The sequence below is a fragment of the Falco cherrug genome, chromosome 5 (genome assembly GCF_023634085.1).
Source record: "Falco cherrug isolate bFalChe1 chromosome 5, bFalChe1.pri, whole genome shotgun sequence".
Classification (NCBI taxonomy): Eukaryota; Metazoa; Chordata; class Aves; order Falconiformes; family Falconidae; genus Falco; species Falco cherrug.
In genome coordinates, this window is record NC_073701.1 from 82,773,282 (window position 1) to 82,794,529 (window position 21,248).

Below are 21,248 nucleotides of genomic sequence, written 5' to 3' on the forward strand. Positions count from 1 at the left end.
ATTTTTCAGTTTTCAAATGTACTGTTGTTGAATTACAGAGATTTCTATCTCCAAAAATGAGGTAAATCTACTTGAAAACATCATGAACAAGTTAGTGAACTGTGAAAAGACTTTAACAGTAAACTTGCAAGGTGTTGCTTCCATCTTGCAGAAGAATTTCACATATTTGAGCATGTTCATGTAATTAACTTTTTCAGTCCATATTTGGTGACACTGCCTGTGGTTTTCCCTAAAATTCTTTCTTTTACCAAAAAAGACATGACAAACTGTTTTAAAATTACAAGAATGTCTTCAGATCAAGAGAAAACTGCAGAGAGGTTCTCATATCAAGAGCTTTCTATTTTCCCTATAAAATATTAGACATAATTAAAGGTGAGTTAAGACTTTGGTGAAAATCTAAAGAGCATCGGCGAATCTGAGCACTGCTCAGCTTTTCAATTGCTTTTCTACTTCTCAGTTCTTTTAAATGGTTTTCTATGGCAGGAACATTTTTCTTAATTAGTCACAGCTAATTAGTGTTCTGGCATAGACGAGTAATCAGAAATGTCAGAGCTGCAAGGCTACATCTCCCTAATCCTTTGATAATAATTTAGCCTCCTGGGAGGGCCTCAAGCTGCGGTAAGTAGTGGCTGACAATAAGGCAAAATTAGGTGGGCAGCAGACCATTAGGATAGAAAAATAAAAAGCACTACCAAATCCTGCTGAGCACCATCAGGCAACTAACTGCACTGCCAGATGAGGTGCCTGTTTAAGCCTGTGTTGTTAATTAGCTGATTCTACCAGACCTGCCACATATGTCCAGGTGCATCATGCAAAGATGTGTATTTCTGGGTTTGCGCCAAAGGACAATTTTGCACTGTGATCAAATTTCAAGAATCTGAGAAAGAAGCCTGCATATTTCTTGACGATTATTCTGAGTTATCAAAGAAATAAGAAGATCAACAAGCTACAATCCATTTTTGTTGAGTCTCTTTTAAGTAATTAGGCACGGTCCTCTCACGTTTCTCAGAGGTTAATACAAACACAGCTTTTGATTCAAATGTGGCCTTTAACTAGTTCTACCTAGTCTGAACTTGCTGAAGTCACCTTGGCATATAGTCTAGATCAAAAAGTAGACCTTCTGTCAAATCACACACTTGCAAATAATTACGTAACAATGAAAGCGAAGATTACTTATTAAAATTAATGTGACAGGAAGCAATTTGAGAATGAGAAACCCCCCACACAATTGAAGTTTTCTAGAAAAACATTGCTGAATACCAAACACTACAGGAATGGTGCTTTTGAGGTAGACATGGACAGCACAAGGAGTTGGCGCTACAGAAAACTCACATGTAAGGTAAGTGTTCCTCTCAGCTGTGTGACACCAGCTGAAGATTAGCTCACTCGCCAGGGAGAAGCACTTGCACGTTTTTTACACATTTTTTGTAAAAGGTCAGAAAACTTAACAGAAATGATGCAATTGAATAATGTATTTGCTAAAAATGTACTTGCAGATATGATGGCAAACAGAAATGACTCAGATGAGTACTTCATATCTCTATTTAGGCATAAAATGAAGTATGTGACATAGTAATCTTTGGAGAATAGTTACTACCTCAAATATCCTCAAGTACATCATCGAAGTTAAATCGTCTATCCCTGCTACTAATGGAAAAGAAAAATAATGGTTGTGATGTGGGAACACTACTAGCATTTAATTAACATTCCAGACAAAATACAAGCATTTTTATGGCAGAAAAAGAGTGTCACATTACACCTGAACTTTTGAAAAATAAAAGCCAAAAGCAGCTACGTAAATCTGGAGTGCTTAAGCATTTATACCACTCATAAAGATGTTCAGTTTTTTTGCACTCCAAAGAAAGTTGTACGAGTTCCCTGACCTAAACATCTCTTATACTGCTTGTTGAACTGTTACTCTGCATGAGGCCACAACCTTAAGGCTGTTCTCCTACATGAGTAGTCCCTGTGAAGTCAACAGGACTAGTCAGTCACACCACACCTGTTTAACACCCAGGAGAGATGAGCAATCAAGCCCAAAGTCAACATCTGCTAACAGGTGCCATCTTCTGCAAGATAACGAAGGGACCTCCTTATCAACGCTGACCTTTCCAGGATGCGCACTCTATTTTGTGTGTTTATGGTACACTTGTGCACAAGGTCCCCAGAAATTAAAGCCTAAAAAAATTAGAAAACCTGTAAGTTGTATCAATGGCTAAACACTGATGTGTTAAAACTGTTCTCTTAAACTATTCTTTATTTCTCAAAGCAGCAATCAATTAGTGCATAAAGATTTCATTGCCTATATAGTCTTAATAAAATTGAAATCATACATCTGTTTACCCTGTAGAGTTTTTAACAATAGACCCAACACAAATATAAAGTATAAGATAATGCTCTTAATGGCAAATAAACCAAGAAGGGCTTTGAAGGAAAAATGCCTGAAACACTTTTTTTCAGTGTTCAGACAAGTATATCCATACTTCACATGCAATTAACAGGTACAAGAAAGTGAGAATCTACCCAAGTGGTACTTAGAAACTATACATTACTACAGAAAGTAAGTATTGTATCGCTGTTTTAAACAGTGCTTTATGCAAAACGACTTAACTTTTTTTAAGCTGGTTTGTTAATAAAATTCCATTTTGTTTTAAAGGAAACAGTTTTTCATTTGTAAGTCTAACGTAATTTAAAATGCCTAGGAGTTCAAGACTTACTAGTCCCATCTTGAAAATTCAGGTAGAATGAATCTAAGTCTAGTGAGTGATGATAACCTGGCATGTTTATGGACACAGGATTGCATTTATTAAGGTTAATGGTAAAACTGCCATTGATTTTGACAGTGTAGAACCAGCCCCCACGGGAATTTCATAGTTGGACATTTTTTATATCTGCTGATTTTATGATCAGATACATGGCACTGTTCTTTGATAGGCTGCACAAATGTTCTTATATTATCCATCAAGCAGATTATCTTTATGAATGAGGGGCCTTAAAAATAATCAGTAATATTTGAGATTTATTCTAGGTTTGCGTAATTTTATTCTAAATACTTCATTTTCCCACTCACCAACTGCTACTTTTACAGCCTTTTCTGAAAATAAGTATTTTTCAAACACTGGTTAAAAAAAAAAAAAAAAGTACAACTTTGCTTCTAAAACATTTTACTAAACATTATTTTAAAAAATGATTCCTGGTTTAAGTGATTAAACTTTAAAAAACGTTTCCGTGGGTGATGCTTTTAATTGTAATTAAAAAATGTAATCATTAAACAAACACTGTAGTGCTTGTGTTCATGATATAGTTGTTATACATTGAATCTACCTGAGTCACTGCAGCGTTAATGGTAGAAAATTTGAGTTTATTAGAGAAATTTGTCCCAACATAACTTCATTGTCTTAGTTTACTCCAGTGGAGTAGGGGATTGGAAGGAATCACATGGATCATTCTCTGAATTAAGCCTTCAGGCATCATGAACATGGAGTAGACATTTAACACAGAACTACTGCAGACCATCCACACGTACAAGGCACTACAAAACCTTCCTAGTGCTCTTTAAGATCTGTGGTGCTAAAAACAAGAGAACAAACAAAAATTCCCCCCACAACTATAAGTTGCTACAGCATGACAGTAGGAGATAAATGTCCTGAGGTCCTGTGACGGGAAGGAATTTGGTAGGTAAAATTCCCAGCTGATCTTAGGAAGAAGACCATGTCCCAGACCACAAGGGAAGACAAGAAGTCCTAAGTGCCTCTGACAAACTGACCAAGCAAAACCTCTTTGTGACTCTAAATTTGATGATTAATTTTAAGAACGAGAAGAGGTACGCTGACAGGGGAGAGACCAGTGGTACTAGGAGCACCAAGCCATGCTGTTCTGCATTGGTTCTGCTGCACGATCAGCAGAGGTACTGAAGCATAGGATTTAAATGGTTTAAAAATGGTGCAGAAAAAACTAGCTGCCCCGTCTTCTTTTGAAGTCCCCTGGAGATCTGATCCTCTCTCATATGTAAGGATTCATATCACAAGCTTAAAATGCCATTCTCCTGATTTTCACATTTTGTATGGCATGGCACTGCTCTTCCAGGCTTACCAAGCACCACCATAAAACAATGCCATTTTTAGTCTTCTCCCTGGTTTGAGACTTCTCAGGTAGATAGAAAAAAACTTCTAGCCTTAACACACTATGACCCATTGGCAGACATTTGTACTAGTATCAATACTATTCTTAAATTTAAATGAGCTTTGTCATGTACCTTACTTCATATGATAGGCATCCCGTTCTCTTGGTCACTGTAATAGCTGCTAGTATACAGCAGCTCTGAATCAAGCCAATGAAATCTGCGCATAAATAGTTTGTAACTATATATTTCTTGGGATTAAAATAGCATCCAAGGCCTGATCTCATCTATATTTATAACTAACACTTGTAGCGCACAGAACAGTCTGATTTTTTTGGTGATTCTGGATGAGGTGTTTCCCTGGCTGAAGCACAGACATGCACTTCTGTTTCGCTTGGCTGATGATTTCTTATCTGATACAATGTATTTTAATGGGAAATCAACTGTGATCTACAACTGCAGCCAGTCGAATGGCTTGAAGTATATTTACAAAAAAAGGTAAATATATTTTATTCTTTCTATTGAAATATAACTTGATAGAATTGAATTTATAAACAGTACCTAGTTTTTGTTATATCAGTTATTCAAAAAACTCTTCAAAAAACCATGGGCAAAATCTTACTCAGTCGTGCTGTTCTAAATCTAAGTTAGTCTCAGGAAAAACGAGTTAACACAGTGAGATGCCCTTGTTTGAAATTTCTGCATGCTATGAGCTTACATATTTGTTAACGCATTTATCTGAAACTGTCCAACCGGTTATACCTCCTAGTGTGATGTTATGTAGAAATGTGACACCACCATATATAAAGAAAAGTAAAGATACAAATAGATATTTGACACACAGAATACTTATCATATACATCTTTTTTTCTTTCCTTACAGCTACAAGCATTGGCCACGACAGTATACAATACGTACTACCGAGTAAAAGGGGAGGGAAGTGTTTCTTTGTCTCAAAGGCAAGTGCTATGTCATGACTTGCATCCATAGAGGAGATGTTTTCTTGAGCTGAAGAGCCTGATTGCTGAAATGAAACTTGGCAGAGGTCACTGACCCATGCTAATCCAATTGTACTGAGGCCCTGTCCTTGGGTTAGCGCTAGTTGGCCTAACCCAAAACCATGCCAGGAACCATGCTGATGACTTAATGGTATGGATGATCACTTGCTAGTTCTTAGGCCTGTGCCCAGGCCCTGGCCAGTTTACTGCTATGGCCATAGCCTAAGGCTTCGTCCAATCCCACTACATCAACAAAGTCAATGTGGTCTCTCCACTGAGAGTTCGACTTGGCCTTAGGCACATAATTTTATTAACGTTCAGTAAATTACAACATAAGCAAAAATAACCTCAAAGAAAAATAAAAAACAGAAACTTGAAAATGAAACATATGCTTGCAGATTCAGTGCAAAAGCAAACTGAAGCAGAAGTTGCTAATATGGTTTTAGTACTTTGTGAAGGTGCCAGCTGGATGGATGATAATTTTTCTACCCCTGCAGGGCATCAAAGCTTTTATAAAATCATTCTTTTCACACATATTAGCACTTAGCTTATTAAAACAGATGATACTTTTTTTTTGTAAAGCTGCCTGAGAGTGTCTGGAAATATAAAATCTGAGAGATAAGTCTCATTTTGACCACCCAGTTTAACAAACAACAAACACTGACATGACATACCATTGCTGAGAGTCTATGTTATGGGACCTTCTGTGACTGCCACAACTGTAGTGTCACAGTAAAGGCTGTGAATTGCTGTTATGAAAACATTTGCTGTAACTTGCATAATTAAATGAAACTGCCAGCAAAGCTTTCTAAAATACTTCAGAGATGACACACAAATAAATACATTTCGAAGTCTGTATTATGTTCCAGAATTTGTTTTGTAATAAATTGCATTGCACAGTGCCGGAGATGACTTCTTTCCCTGTTCAAATTCCTACGTAATTACAAGCGACCAAGATCACTGAAATGTAAATTGATCCAAGTTTATAATAAAGTTAAGTTTTGTTTTAGACATGTTTTACATGTGTAGTGCTTTGGATTTATACAGAAGGTACAGTTTCAGTTGCCTACAGCTTCTCTGTCGGACAACTCAGAAAGGGACATGCTAGACATAAATTAGTGCTCAGAACTTGAATGAACAGAAATATGCTCAAGACTGTTGCTAGTAGCCTTATAGGAGAGCCTTGTATGAGGAAAAGGTATACATTAGGTAGAGTAGGTGCTAATTTCTAACAAAAAGGAGAAATCACAGTAAAAGGAGTGGAGGCAGGCTGTGGAAGCCAGCATTGAAGCTGAGGGAAATTACTGCAAAGATACAGCCTGGCTAGCAATGTGTGGGCCTCGAGGATGAGGACAAGGATTACTCTGAACTTGCAGAAGTGGGATTAGAATTTTGAAAATGAATTTGACAATTTATTAAATGTTTGGTCAACTTTAAGAAATTACAAGTCTTAAACTAAAAATCCATAAAACGAAATTATAAAAGTCATGCCATGCAAGTACCATGCAAGTACAAACCTGTAGATGTATCTGGCATAACTGGACCCTTGCTGTACATGAGCAGGCAGTGATCTGTATAAGTTCTTTATTTAGGGAAATTAGGTCTGCAATGGAGCCCACAAACAACACCAATCTAGCTCTCTCCATTAACAAATCAAAAATCAAAAGATGAAATAAAATCGGACTACTCACAGTGGAAAAATGACTATTTCAAATAGTAATCTTCTACCAATTTTATTTATGCCTTCTTGCCCTTATGAATTTCATGCAGAAAAAGTTTAAAGAAAGGCCACCTTTGACAGTTGAAGATGGTAAATAACAAGCGAAAGAAAAAATGACCAGCAGAGAAGAACATTTGAATGGCTTGTTGAATACCATCAAAATGCAGCTTATCTCTTCTGATGTTGTAGTGACACCAGCAAGCTTTGCAAGGGTAGTTACTTACATCAAATAACTTCTCTATGTACATTTCCTCATTGACCTTTTCTCGAAGTATATCCTGGTTTTGTCGAACAAACATAATGTAGGTGTCTGCTAGATCCATCCCTGGTTTCTGTGGAGACATAAAGGGGAGAAAGTAGTGGGAAGGGAAGAAGACAGACCACTCAACAACCGAGATTTGTAAGAAGTTACACTTAAACATAATGAACTGTGTTACAATGTTCACACATACATAAACTGTATTTACTGAATCTGCTGTGAATTCTGGGTTAGTTACCAAGTTCAGGAGGGTTCACTATTAATAAAGTTCTCAGTGTTATAATTTATGGATGCTTTGAGTCATAAATCTACATTGCCTTATGTAATGGAATGATGTCTTGACTCTGGTAAGGTCAATGGCAGGCAGACATTTCCCCCTTTTTTGTTAGTGAGGCTCTCATAGCTGCTCCCACCCTCAAGGTTCAGATTCTGCTATCACATTTGGAAAATGGTTAAAAAAAGCATCCAGTTCCTTTTTCATTGCCTCATCGTTGCAAATTGCTTCCAATGTACAGCTGAATTTTTTGTTTGAGGTTAGCTCCTACTCAGTGATTCAAACTAAGTTCAAGCATTCCCCTGAGAGCAATGGCATAAAAAGGTTGATATGACAGTAGACCTGTACCCCTGTTTTTCTGAAAATGTTGCACTGGCACAAGCAGCTCAGAGGATGACTAGGGAATGAGCAAGGGCTGAAATGTTTCCCTTCTTGTACCAATCTGTGTCCTTATGAACAGCAGAGTAGGCACAATTTTCATACCGCACTCCCAAACACGGGACAGGTAAGGATATGTTGTGTGTGACGCTATGTCATGCCAGCCAGGGTGGTGGCTGAAACTGCTCTCTCCTGCCCAGCTGGGACGTCTGGGCCTCTGTAGCCACAGTATGTTGTTCCACACTAGAGCACGTAACAGCCTGTAGCATCCCCTCTCCTGGCAGCATCTGTAGCGCTGATCAGGATCTCACCTTCCTCTAACAGGAACCAAGAATGAGCACAAGCACTTTGGAAAGTCTTCTGTAAATGTCCTCTGTGTGAGCAAGTTTGTGAAAGTAGCACTTGCTCCCAAATAATAGTTTTTAAAGTTCATGGCATGCAAAAGAAGGCTAAGTTTTCTAATAGTTTACAGTAAGCCTTAGCTCAAAGCTGTTCATAAAGGATTCAAAATTGTTTAAGACTACTCCGTACAGAATAATTAACCGCTTGACAAAAGCAGTTATACCCAGTCCCTGAATTCAGGGACTTACAGAAGTCAACTCTATTTCTCAGAAACCGTTATTGTCTGAAAACAGCATACATACAAGGCTGTAAGAGTAAAACATTTAGCTTATTTTAAAGGCTTGTATGCATAAACATGCTCATATAGTTCAAATATTTATATATAATTTTATATTAAGGCTTCCTTTCTAGTCTACAAGTGGATAACTTAATTTTTCTCATTCCTTATTATTTTGTATATAATATATTATAATGTATATGAACAGGTCTGAGCACAAGCAGGAAGGTGCAACATGCCCAAACTAATACCTGTCCAAACCCAGACATTTCAATAACAGGACGAGAGCATTCTCCCCTCAAAAAAGCAGTGAGTGAAACCTCCTGGATCATGAGCTTCATCTCTTTGTGCCTGAATCTACTATGGACACATATAGGAATACGATCTAAAATAAGATTTTCTTTTTCATTTATACATGTGCATCAATGGCAGTTTCATTTCTTAAAAATAACAGCTAAATATGGAATGATGGCTTGGTTTAACACTCTCAGCATCTCCAAAACTCATACTGAAAACCTGAAATTTCTCTGGCACATGTCGATTAGACATTCCAGAGGCAATCAAAGCTCATTTCAAAAAGCTATCACATACACACAGGCCTACATGAAACTCTTAAGAGGAAAGCAGAACCATTTACACCTCAGTTACACATCTTGATACTAAGCATAGAAATAAAAATGTAAGATTACAATAGATAAAACAGTTTTCTGTTGGAAAATCTGGTTCACAGAAATCAATAGATTTCCTTCATAAAAATGTGCCTTCATTGAAATGTGACCGAAATGTTTTTAAATTAAACAACAAAGTGAAGGAGATTTAAAAAAGAAAGCTCCATATCTTACCTTAGTGTCCTTATTTGTGATGGTACAAAAGAATACAACCAGTGTTGAAACCCTATCTACTTCCTAAAACCTGATAGGCAATTTAGAGGAATTGGACTAGTTTTAACTTGGAGGGATAATGGTTAAATATTTTGAAAACTCATGGGGTGGGTGAATGATATAATCTAACAAATGAAAGGCTGATTACAGTTCTTGGAGATACATATTCAAATGTATAAATGAATCCTCCACCAAATGCTAAAACCTAATGGTTTTTCAATTCATGCAGTTTTTTCTTTTGTTAAGTTCAATAAGAAATGTTCATCTTGCAGACAGCCAAAGCTAGAAAAATAATATTTCCCACCAGCATTAACTCTCCCCTTATCTTTGAGATGTTTACCTAGTCTTGAAGCTGTGACATATGGGAATTTCACACCTAGTGAATATATTTTCATGTAGCTTGTGGCACAGGAGTGGAATCATTAAAAGAATATACACAAGTAAGAGTAACTGCAACAGCTGGTGACATTTACCAATTAGAATTACAGTTCTTTAAAACATGTCATCCTTTAATGTGTGCAGGATAATTATCTTTGAAATTGCTGTGGAAAAAAATTAATTTTCCTTTTAAACAGTGTCTGCCTACAGCAGAAATGTGTCTGGGTAAGCAAGATTATCAGTACTCCAATAGTATGACTCCCTGTTTTGAAACCTCACCAAAATCATTGCAAGTTAACCATCTTTGCTCATGGTGGGCAAAACACACATTAAACATTGAATGAACCAACAGTATATCAAATACTTCATTATCTCCCCATATTGAACGTATTGAATTTATTTGTTTTCTCTAAACATGTGAAAGAAGGAAAGAAAGCTATTATAAGCATCAAAACAAGCTTAGTGCTATATATTTAATGTTTTAACTCTTTTTAACAGGGATTATGTATTAGATGGGAGGCTCCGATTACATGATCCTCTACTGCTGTATTATGGATTATTAAACTTCAGAAAAAAAACCCCAAAACAGGTTAATGCAGAATAAAAGAACAAACAACAGTTAAGCAATTGGATGTGCCTTAAAGGACAAATAGAATCTGAGACATATTTTAAGCAACTGTCACAGGGGGGCATTTCACTACTGATATCAGACAGATTTAAGCAACTCAGTCTCCACATCTATACCCAATATAAAAAATTCTGCTCCTCTGAATCTCTGGGAGAACCTCTGCTGAAGTTAATGGGAGAGAGTTATTTTCACATTTTTGGGAGAAGAATTTAACCTGGTATATTTATCCAGATAGGTGTAATAAAAGGTATTCTGTCTGAAAAATTCCCCAAGAAAAAAAGTGGGGTTTTTTATGATAGATAAAAAGTTTTTGTAGGTTTGTTTTATTCAGAACGGCAGACAAGATGTTTTGCCTATCTGGAAATGAAAGAGAACCAAACAAAGAGATGAATGGAGAAACTGAAAACACAAAGACATCAAATAAAATACCAGGAAATGAAGAGTTGTAAATAGGGTTACTTTGTCGCTGGTTACACAAGTAACTGAATACACTGGCAAGTGAATGAGTTTAAACAAGGGTGTAGGCTTCAGCACATTCTTTTTTAGGGTTAATCACTAGTTAACCTGGCAAGATGAACATGCTGGGGTGGGGGGTGGGGGTGGGGGGAATCCTTTTTAATTATATACTGCAAGTGCTCTTACTTCCTGCTGCTGCACCTAATCCCACAGGTGCAGGTTGTTTCTTTTACAATTCACTGGTAGGTGGGTCCAGATCGACAGGCGCTTTTTCATAGCAACAAGTTCAGATAAAGAAGAAACAGCCTAACTTTCCCCCTTTAAACAGGAAAACTCTACCCTACTGTCTATTTAACAAGGAGGCAAATTTTAAAATACATTATTCCAGTTTCCAAGATGATGTAGGAGCTGTATTAGGACTGACACACATTGCTCCCACCGGCAAAATCTGCCTGAAGCACCTAGTCAAAAGTAATGCTGCATTGCCTTGATTTCCAGCATTCAGATGTTTTGCTGCTAAAAGATTTGCAACAAGCTTAATATTGCCACTAATATTAGGCTTTTCCTACAGAAGAGGTACACCTAAATTTCTGCACAGCTTTTTGCAAGTTTGTTTCAAATATTGATAAAAACAATGTACATTTCTAAATACTTGGGTTATGCTTATTCTCACTTTGGCATTTGTCACAGAACATTTCTTAGCATCAGAAAGTATTAAACAAACCCGTATTCTTGGTATTGCCAACAAAAAAAATCTAGTTTTACCAAGTTCTATCCTGTTAAAGCATTGAAGTTTCAAAGATGAGAACAGATGTTAGACTCTTAACTATATAAAAACAAACTTCATCCCATTTTGTTTTTGCTCTCCTCTCCACCCCCTTCCTCTCCCTTGCATCCTGGAGGGAGACATTTTAACTACAGCATGGATGTAACAATGAAATGAAAAGGAGTGATGAGCTGGAGGGGGCTATTGTGAGAAACACAGGAGCTCCTTATTCAGTGTCCACTACCAAATGAAAGAGTGCATTGGAAAACTTCACTGGCTGAAATTTCTCCTCTAAATACTGCAAGGCTCATCACTTGGGCTTTGAAATGACAGAATTAAAATATCATAAAAATATTTTTCGAATAAAACCTACTTGTACTCATGACAAGATCCTCGCTCCCTTCATTTCTTACAAATCAAAATACATAAGCCAGGGAGGAAGATGCATCATTTGTATAATCAGACTATTATAAAGGTAACATTTTACTCTCACATGGTTATGAAAAATAATATTTTGCTTAAATGAAAAAATACAATACATTTCCCTGCCTTGAATACATTTTCTTGTACAAGAAAAAGCGACCGTGGCAAAGACTAAATGTCTGTATTTTGAGAACTGTCATGCAGAACTTAAGCTGTGATTCTGCAAGCATTTACACAAACATTTTTTCATATATGTGTAGTTTCATTGCATTCATGGGGCAACACAGGTGTGCATCTGCACCAGGATCTTAATTCTGTAGTGTGAAAAGTTCTTCAAAACGCTACAGTTCCTATGACAAAACCAGGTATTAAAATACTTTTTTTTCCCCAAAATAATTATGTTCTACTATGTTATTTTAACTTTCCTGCTGATTAGCAGCCATCCTTCTGATCTCCATTTAAGAGGTATCTCAAAAGTACTCCTGACTTAAAAGAGATGATGCAGGGCTTTCCTTCCAATTCTGCAATAGCTTGTTTTTACGGATCTGAAAACAGAAGGGCCACTTCCCAGGTTCGGGTATACAGAGGAGGAGGAGGAGGAGGAGGAGGAGGACGTTGTGGTGGAGGAAGGCAGGAGAAGCCCTGAGCATGAGGATAATGACTGCTCCATGCTCTTTAAATAGAGGTCTCCAAGTAAATCCTGCTTAAAAATGAATGGCACAGTATGGTCACACCTGAATAAATAGATTTCCCAGAAAAAGTAATTTGCTTCTTAAAACCAGCTAAAAGAGGCCACGCAGTACAAGTGTGATATTTGGAAACGGAGGTATCTGGAAGGTCCCAATGTGTATCTGCCTGGTAGGAGGCAGAGCTCCTGCTCTGGCCTCTACAGGACCCCCGTAAGTCAAATACTGGCACATGTGTGAGGCCCCTTTTCATACCTTTGATCCCCGCATAAAGGCAAGAGTGGAGCAAGAGGCCTGGCATTGTGCGCGCTGTGCACTGCTGTCAGCCCTGGGTCCTTCAAACGGCCTCTCTGCACTTGGTATGACAGGTGGCCTACATGAAGTGAGGGAGGATTAGGTTCCTTCTGTGCCCCCTAAATGACTGGCATAGATTACTGGCTCCTACAAAGGGATTTAAACATACCTTTCTGAACAAAAAGCAGTATATACATATGCATGTAACTGGATGCTCAATTTATATGAGTAATTGCTTTGGTTATATTTGTAAATGAGGCAAATGTTTGTAGAAATGACCAGCTACAGACACAATTATTTGTGTGCAAAACTGAATTAAATGATGAGAAACTGAACACAATGAAATTATCCACATGATTGAGGAATAATAATAATTTGAGATTAACAATATACATTTTTTGCCCTCAGTTCTACTGCGTTCTTTCCCTGTTCTCATTAATTAACTGGCTTTGTGAACAGAATATTAAAAAAAAAAAAGAAAAAAATAGACAGGTTGGACTTCTACATCTCCTAAGGATTGCTCAAGCTTTAAGAGAAACTAACAGAGTTATAGTGGATTTGGGTGAGTTTTTTTTTTTTTTTTTTAAAAAAAAAGTAACTTAAATCAGCTCCGGCATTCCTAAGTATCAAAACTGCATTAACACGAGAACAAACTGCATCCTTAATGCACTGCTTATATTTGTAATGTTTGTGTTATTTTCCTCTGAACATTTGGTTTCTTTCACAGGCACAGCAGCCACAATTTCTTTCTTCAGAGCCTAGCATACTGTGACAATTACCAACAAAATGAGTGTAATAGCAACTAGATTTTTGTATTATTATTTTAAGGAAATCATAAGCCATCATTGTTGTTACTCTTCTTAGTCTGGGTTATTTTGTACTGTTCCTAGTATTTCCGTTGGTGTTTCAATTGCCAAAACATAGGCTGTGTCCATGTAGTCCTATGCAAAATGGCTGGGGAAAGGAGTGAGAGCTCCTTGTGACTGCATACATCCCGCTTGATAAAGGGCATTCTGAAAAATGGAGCCTAACGTTGGATGTTCTCTTAAACAGGTTAAAAAAAAGGATGATTTTTTTTTTGGATGGAGTTATTAAATAGCAACATTTTTACAAATGCCAAATGCACTGCAAGTCTGTGTCAACATTTCCCACCTTGCCTCGAGAAGTCGATGGATGCCTTCTGGGGAGTGTGTACCTTCGTGCCCAACTACTTAATGTCTAAATCCCCTCTTGGTATTAATAAAACTAACCTGTTCCTCAAAATGACCAAGGATCATCCGATAACATCCTCCTCCTTTTTGATTTCTTTATTATTTCAATATTTATTTACTTTTTAACTTTTGTATCCCCTTTACCTCTCATCCTCTCTCTAAAACATTCTGCTCAGTAGTACCTTCATTTTCTTCTAATATCTCTTTTGTCTAGTTTATTTCTTCTTATTTCACTAGAAACCAGCATATTTTTCCCTCTTTGCCAAATATTGAGCCTCGTTGGTAATCAAAGATCAAAAACTGTTGAATTCACACACTCGGAAAACCCCCAAAAGCCTTTTGCCTGCATTTCCCCAACCCCCACCCCTGCCTTTCTCCACCAGATCCACCAAGTGATCAACAGCTGTGTTTCAGGGACCCCAAGGACAGCGCTAAGGTCACCCACTAAGATCCTCTAATGGCGGGGCACAGGGACAAGAGTGCAGTTATCTGACAAAGTGCAATTCTGCACATATTTGCAACTACATCAAAAGAAAGTGCCTACTGTGGTCACCCTTAAGTCATTTTCATATATGCAGCTCTATCATAAGGAGGGACAAGGAGAGGTTTTAAACTCTATTAGTTTAAAATGCAGCCACATGAGGCGTTTAGTTAGCGTCAGTGCAGGCTTGCTAGGTTACCTTCACACGACCAAGAAGAGCTCAGTGTAAATTCCCCACCCTTTGCTGCCCCCCTCTCCACTTCTCACTTCAGCTGTGAGCCCGGGAGATGACCTTGTAACGTGATGGCTTATAGCCTCCTTTTGCAGTTGCAATTTGTAACTTCCACAACTGCTGAATTTCGACCCTATTCAGACTGGACCCTCACTGTCAGTATTGACAGTAACAGCTCTTCTTGGCCTCAACTGCATCTTTACAACAAGAAAATTTGAATAGAATCTGAAGAACTAAAACCAAACTCCAGCCTATCAAACTCCTTCATCCCAGGTAAAATGCCCTCCAGAATGTGGAAGATGATTGCTTGGTCAGATCCACCGCCTCCCTGAAGCCCAGCTTACACCTGTGGTTTACAACTGTAGTATATAGTCCAGTTCACATCGTGGGCTGTGGGAAAGGTGCGTGAGATAGCTGAAAAGGAAAGGGGCTGTAAAAATGCAAGGATCCTGACAGTCTGTCTATAATCTGGTCATCTCTTCAGGCCAAGCAATACCTTGCAGTGAATGTGAGAAAGGCAATGGGGCTCCAAGCAACCACCTCCCCGCTCTGCCTTCCCCTCTCTGGAGCAGTGCATCCCTGTGTGACCTGACTCACAATATTCCCCTCAGCCTGTGGCAAAGGTATTTTTCAGCCTCATCTTTACTGTGAACTTCAATGTCAATGTATTCAGGCCAATGGTAAAAGACTTTGACATCTCCCTCTCATAGATATTCTATGTAATGAAAGAAGTCAATGAATTTCTAGTTTGTTCATGAGTTTTTTCTTCAGTTTTTGAGTATTAAGTGCCTCACCAAGGACCTTTTGGGGCAGCTCAACAGCAAAACGTGTTAACAAGAGGTATTCTACATTAACTGGATTTGATATGAGATTATTCCTTTGAATGCAAGATTAAGCCTACATTTTTTCATTTTTATAAAACAAAATAGTATTTATACAATTCAACAAAAAGTCCACATGTAATCAAATAAGAAAAAAATTCTGAAAACATCATCTGAATGGAAATGTTACAACTTGTTATCTTATGAATAAAGCAAATATAAAGACAGCAAAATACCAAATTCCAGAAACAGATTTTTTCTTTTATTTAGTATGCATGAATTAAAAAACCAATTAATTTATGCTTGCAAGTATTATATTTTAAAGTATAGACATGCTGAAAGGATTTCTGGCCACCATACAGTCTAGCATGCCAGGTGTTCTTCTGTATTTGGAACTTTATTTTTTGTAAGGTCATTAACATAATAATTTTAGTAATTTTTTTGCTATGCTTGGAAAATAAGATTTAGAATCATATTAAAAAGGGATGAGGACACAGACTTGTGAGAGAACAAAGAATATTTGGCAGTGATAATGACAGTATTTGATAACTTCTTCCTTGCTTTTTAAAAGAAAAGATATTCTACTAAGACACTCTAATAATAATAATATTCTAATAGCTGAATTTTGCTTTTATGTATGAAAGAGCTGCAACAGCTACTCTTTTTAGTTTTTATTTCTACCACACAAACATTGCATAAGAAATGGTAAATCAAATAGAGATTTAGCAAGCAAGGGATTCAATAAGCAGTATTGGGTCCTGAAGTAAGAAAGCTACAAATAACGGATATTTAGGTACGATGCTTTCACTTGTTGCTTATGCTGCACATGTGAACAATTTAGCCGAAGGATGGAAAGATTCCTACAAAAGAGTATCTAAGTTACAATCCTCAGTCTTCCACAACTGAAAAAGTGCACTGAGAATAACCTTTCTAAACTTTGCTTTGAGCGTTACTTGTTGCCCGAGGGAAATGAAATTCCCTCTGAGGGTTGTAGTGGCTGTTCAAATGCCCTGTGCAAAGCTATAATGAATCTCTGTAAGAAAGCAAAATGTCAACAGTGAAAAACGTGAGCTAACAAAGCCCCTATTTTTTGAATTATTATGAACACTAGAAAAAATAAATTAAAAGAGTTGTACTTACAGGAACGTCAACATATTTTGCAGCTGCTTTCACCTTTAGAAAGTTAAAACAACACACAGTGAGTGCTTATTACTACAGATTATGCACAATTTCAGAATTATGCACAGAAAGGACAGAACCATCGTGAATCCAAACACTTACAGTGAATGAAACTAATGATGAGAAAAAAGTGCCTTCATCGTATCTTGACAATTTAGACAGCACACCTTCTAACACCGAAACAACCTGGAGGAAAAGCACAGAGGAAAATCTAAATGCACAATATGAAAAGTAAATATTGGGAATAAGAATGTGAGTTTTTCTTCCTCATGCTTTATTGTTCAGCAGGGCAATGCAAACTGTAAATTTGATCACTTTCTTCATCTCACAAAGTGCTGAAATCAAGGACAACATTCTTTTTGCAGCTTCACCTATCAATTAAACGGATGGAAATCATTGAACCACTGCAGAAATAGAAACTCAAACCAAAAATTCTCCTGAGGCGGGCCTGCTACCCAGTGCCACTTTGCTGACTCTAGAACATGTATTTAAATATAGGTGTGTGTACCCAGCATGTATTTTGGGTAGAAAACACACATTATTTTCTAGGACCACAGTTTTGAAGATTACATTCAAAGATAATGCAGTACAATTATTACAGGTAGTGATCTCAATATTATATTTCTTTTATCTTTGCTACTGAATAGAAACCCAGCTCTGATTTCACCCAACAGCGTAACCGCGCTAGAGTTTTCAGTCAACAGCACATGCTGTTGAACTGCCTCTACATGGCCAAGAAGGGACAAGAAAATGTATGCCCCAAATCTCTGGTATGGCGTGGTTCCTCTCCCCCACACTTCCACCTGTGATTCTCTGAGTAGTGTGACTCCTCAGCAAGTGGCATCAAAAGATGTTTTCGTCAAAATATATTTCTGACCAAAAAACCCCCTTATTAATTGCATTAATTATAGTGTACATGTTTAAACTCCCCCAAATTAGCCTTAAAGCAAACAAATCTCCTCATGTCCCTCTATGATAATATGTTGCTCAAGTAATTAATGGCATATAACATAAAATATATCAGCCATTGCATTCGTGCACATTTATTTTACACATATGAATTGCTTTCCAGTTTATAAGATTGTTTTAAAAGTCATCCCTTGCTCCCAATACAGCCATTCCCACAACCACAAGTATCATTTTATGAGTGTGAGGACAGAACAAAATTCCATCTGGCATGCTGTTAATGGGCACTGTAACAGTGTCACAACAGTGTCACCTCCAGAGGAACTGAGATCATCACTTTACAATAAGCCCTGCTCTTAACAGTTCAAGGAGCAGGAGCGAGTGCAAACCTACATTTGTCATTTATCAATCTAACCTGTCATATTTACAGTGATTAATTAAGACACCAGTACGTAGGTGCCCATCAAGGAATAATACCACATCACAAGAGTGGCAGTTCTTCACCGCATGCACAGTATAATTACAGTCCCATCATTACACCAAATACTAGCTTTCTGCTTTGCTGTTGCACGCCTGTGAGATGATGTTCATACTTCAACTCATTTTATCTGACTGGCAAGGATTCTTTCTGCAGAAGGGTGTTCAATCTTATTGTGCAAAGATCCACTATGGAAAGGACTGATCTCACAAACAACATGGTGTCCACAGTGCCAACAAACAGCTCCAGGACAAGTGGGACACAAAAGAACAGACAGCGAAACCTTGCAGTGTCAAGGATGTCCATTTAGACAAACGGCTTAGTTATGAAGCTGGAAACTTGTTTTCTGAGATCTGAGCATATGGACATGTGAAGGTCTAAAAGCGTTTCTGCATATACCTCACATTCTCTGAATTGGTTATCCTGAGACACAGCGTGCTTTGTTTCACTGTTTTGTGCTGTTCCTGTGATTTGTTAAATGCTTTAGCTTGGTAAGTCTTGCATATAAAATGCACGGTATAGTCTCTATCAAGTAAAGCCTCACTGAAGTGAAAGTACTCTTCATTTTCATAGATGATGTAGCGAAAAACAATGATTAAAATACTTATTCCACTGGAACACAAAGGAAATAATACAGAAGCAAAGGCTAAAAAATACTGAAAAAAAATATATAGGTGAAAAAAATGAACACACATGGCTATCATGCACACAGATGTGCAGTTTTCCTCACCAAAACCAAGAGCGAAACATCAGCCTTCCTCTGTAACCTCAGAGGCTTTCTGCCTTGAAACAGGAGCAATCAGTATGTCGTTGACATTTCACATCTCAAATGAGGAGAGACTGCTTAAGCTTCTAATGAACAGCCAATGACACAGAATATTTGCTTCCTATTCTGAGATTTTAACCTCTGGTAACAGTATAGATGATAACCAATAGCGCAAACCCCTTTGTATTGACAGCAGCTGTCTCTAGAATTTCTTATACATATATCCAGGAGGAATATGACTGTTTTCTTCCTCTTTCTATAATCTCAGATATAAAAAAAAATAATTAAAAGGTTAAACTTTTAATAGCGTGAGTTGCTTTGATTAAATTGCCCCTTCTTCCTCTTCCTCTTCAATAACACTATAAACATAATTTCACAGGTTACTTCGGAGTGATGGCAGGCAGCACATAAAACTCAGACCTGTAGACATGAACCACTTGTAGTTATGCTTACATCAAAACTTCATTCAGACAAAAAATGTGTGGTTTCTACACATTTACCAGTAAGTGGACACATTTTGCTTAAACTTCAACAGTGATTCTACAAAGCCTTCCTCTTCAACTCCTGTGCATGCTGGTGGGTGTCAATCTGAAAGGAGATTCCCGTTCCCCCCAGCCCCTGCCAGAAAACTGTGACCAGTGAAAACCGAGGCATGATGAAAATATGACAGAGTCTTATTTTTTGTCACTAACTCACAAATTGTAAATGTATGGCTTACACCTCCTACTTGGAAAATCAGGTATTTCTGGGTAGTTTCCAATGCATAGATAACAAAACCTCTTAAAATTTTACTCTTTTCTGACTTTATTTGCTGTATCCTTCAAACTTAGGAAGTGATAGCTTTTCTTTTATATCAAGAACTTCAAAGACACTTACTGGAGTAGAGGTGCTACAGTAACACAAGGCATTGTTTACATTTTCTTCACTTATTCTCCAAGTCCCTATATCATGTCAAAATATATTTTCTTTTAAAATATAAAAACTCATGAGGTAAATTTCAAGAAATAACATCATATAAACTATTTTTAAATTAAATGGCTTGTGGAACAAAATCTCATTAAAGTGTCAGACTGACAGTCTGGATGTTGTCCATCTCTAAATAAAAAAATTAAATACTACTTAGTGATTGCAAGAAAGTTTTCATGTGAAAAATTAACCCCCCCCCCCCCATGCTGTTACTTAAGAAAATATTGACATAATCAAGTCCTACCGGTTCCACTAGCTGCTATCAGTTCTTATCTATAACAGAAATACAGAAGACAAACTTATCTGATCAGCAGGTTTCACAGAAATTGTTTACCTAATGGGTTATAAAATATAATTTTGTAAATTCAATATTATTTGCACGACTATAATCTAAAAACCATGGTGTTGTCCCCGCGCCCCAACTCTCTGTTTGTAGCAAAACTGTGTGATATTTAAAGACATTTCAGAAGTTCAAGAATTAGAGATATATTTTTTTTATTATAAATCTAAAACTAAAGCAGTTTACCTTTGAAACAAGAAGTGAAATAATTTCCTTAACAGTTTCTTCAATCAAGTCATCTATCTTTGAATGGTATTGTTGCTGTATTTCAAAAGATAAAGAAGAATTAGCATGTATACGAACACACACTTTTGTCATAAGTCATAAATGGCACAAAGCTGATAACCCCACCAGATCAGATTTACTTAAAATTATCATTTTGAACATCACCAGAACAAACCCTTGAAAACGATCCACCCAATCAACACTTTCTTACATTCTGTGTTGAAAATTTTCCCATGTACACTGTTGAGTTAAGCAGCTAATGGGGTTATTATTTAGATGAATTGAGTTCTTATTCTTATTCAGGCGAAGGAATGTGAAGGATACTTTTTGTCTTCTCCTATATAATTAAGGTGGCCACGTATTTTTTTTCTAAAGGGTTGGTTTAGCTGGAGAAGCAAAAAGACTAGAATAAGATTTAATTAATACAGCATTTCATGTCTGACAACTCTCATTCATAAGTTATTTTAAATGTCCTCTAGAAATAAAATGAGCTCCAATTGTTCATCCTAAAAGAGCCTTTCTGTTAGCACAGTGAGCTGCAGTTTATACAAATCTTACAATATGCTCAAGCAAGGGCAAAATTAAAATTTCATCAACAAAGCAGAATAGATGGTAACAAATTAATAGGCCATAAAAGGCATAATAAACCAGACTTCATTCTCCATACCCTTTTTCTTTTGCTTCTTCATAAAAGAAGGTGGCTTTAAGTAAATGCTTTTAAAATAAATCTGAAAGACTTTTTAGATAATACTACAGAGCTCCC

The 21,248-nt window shown here is 37.1% G+C and overlaps 1 protein-coding gene across 2 annotated transcripts in view; it reads right to left on the bottom strand.

The window, feature by feature from the left end:
- CADPS2 (calcium dependent secretion activator 2) overlaps positions 1 to 21,248 on the bottom strand; it is a 323,412-nt gene that overhangs the window by 16,304 nt on the left and 285,860 nt on the right. For both annotated transcript variants that reach the window (XM_055712157.1, XM_055712158.1), the window contains 4 exons: positions 20,447 to 20,521; positions 16,907 to 16,990; positions 16,766 to 16,798; positions 7,063 to 7,170 (listed from right to left, as the gene is read on the bottom strand). In XM_055712157.1, the coding sequence (XP_055568132.1) occupies positions 7,063 to 7,170; positions 16,766 to 16,798; positions 16,907 to 16,990; positions 20,447 to 20,521 (300 nt within the window). The remainder of the gene's footprint in view (positions 1 to 7,062; positions 7,171 to 16,765; positions 16,799 to 16,906; positions 16,991 to 20,446; positions 20,522 to 21,248) is intronic.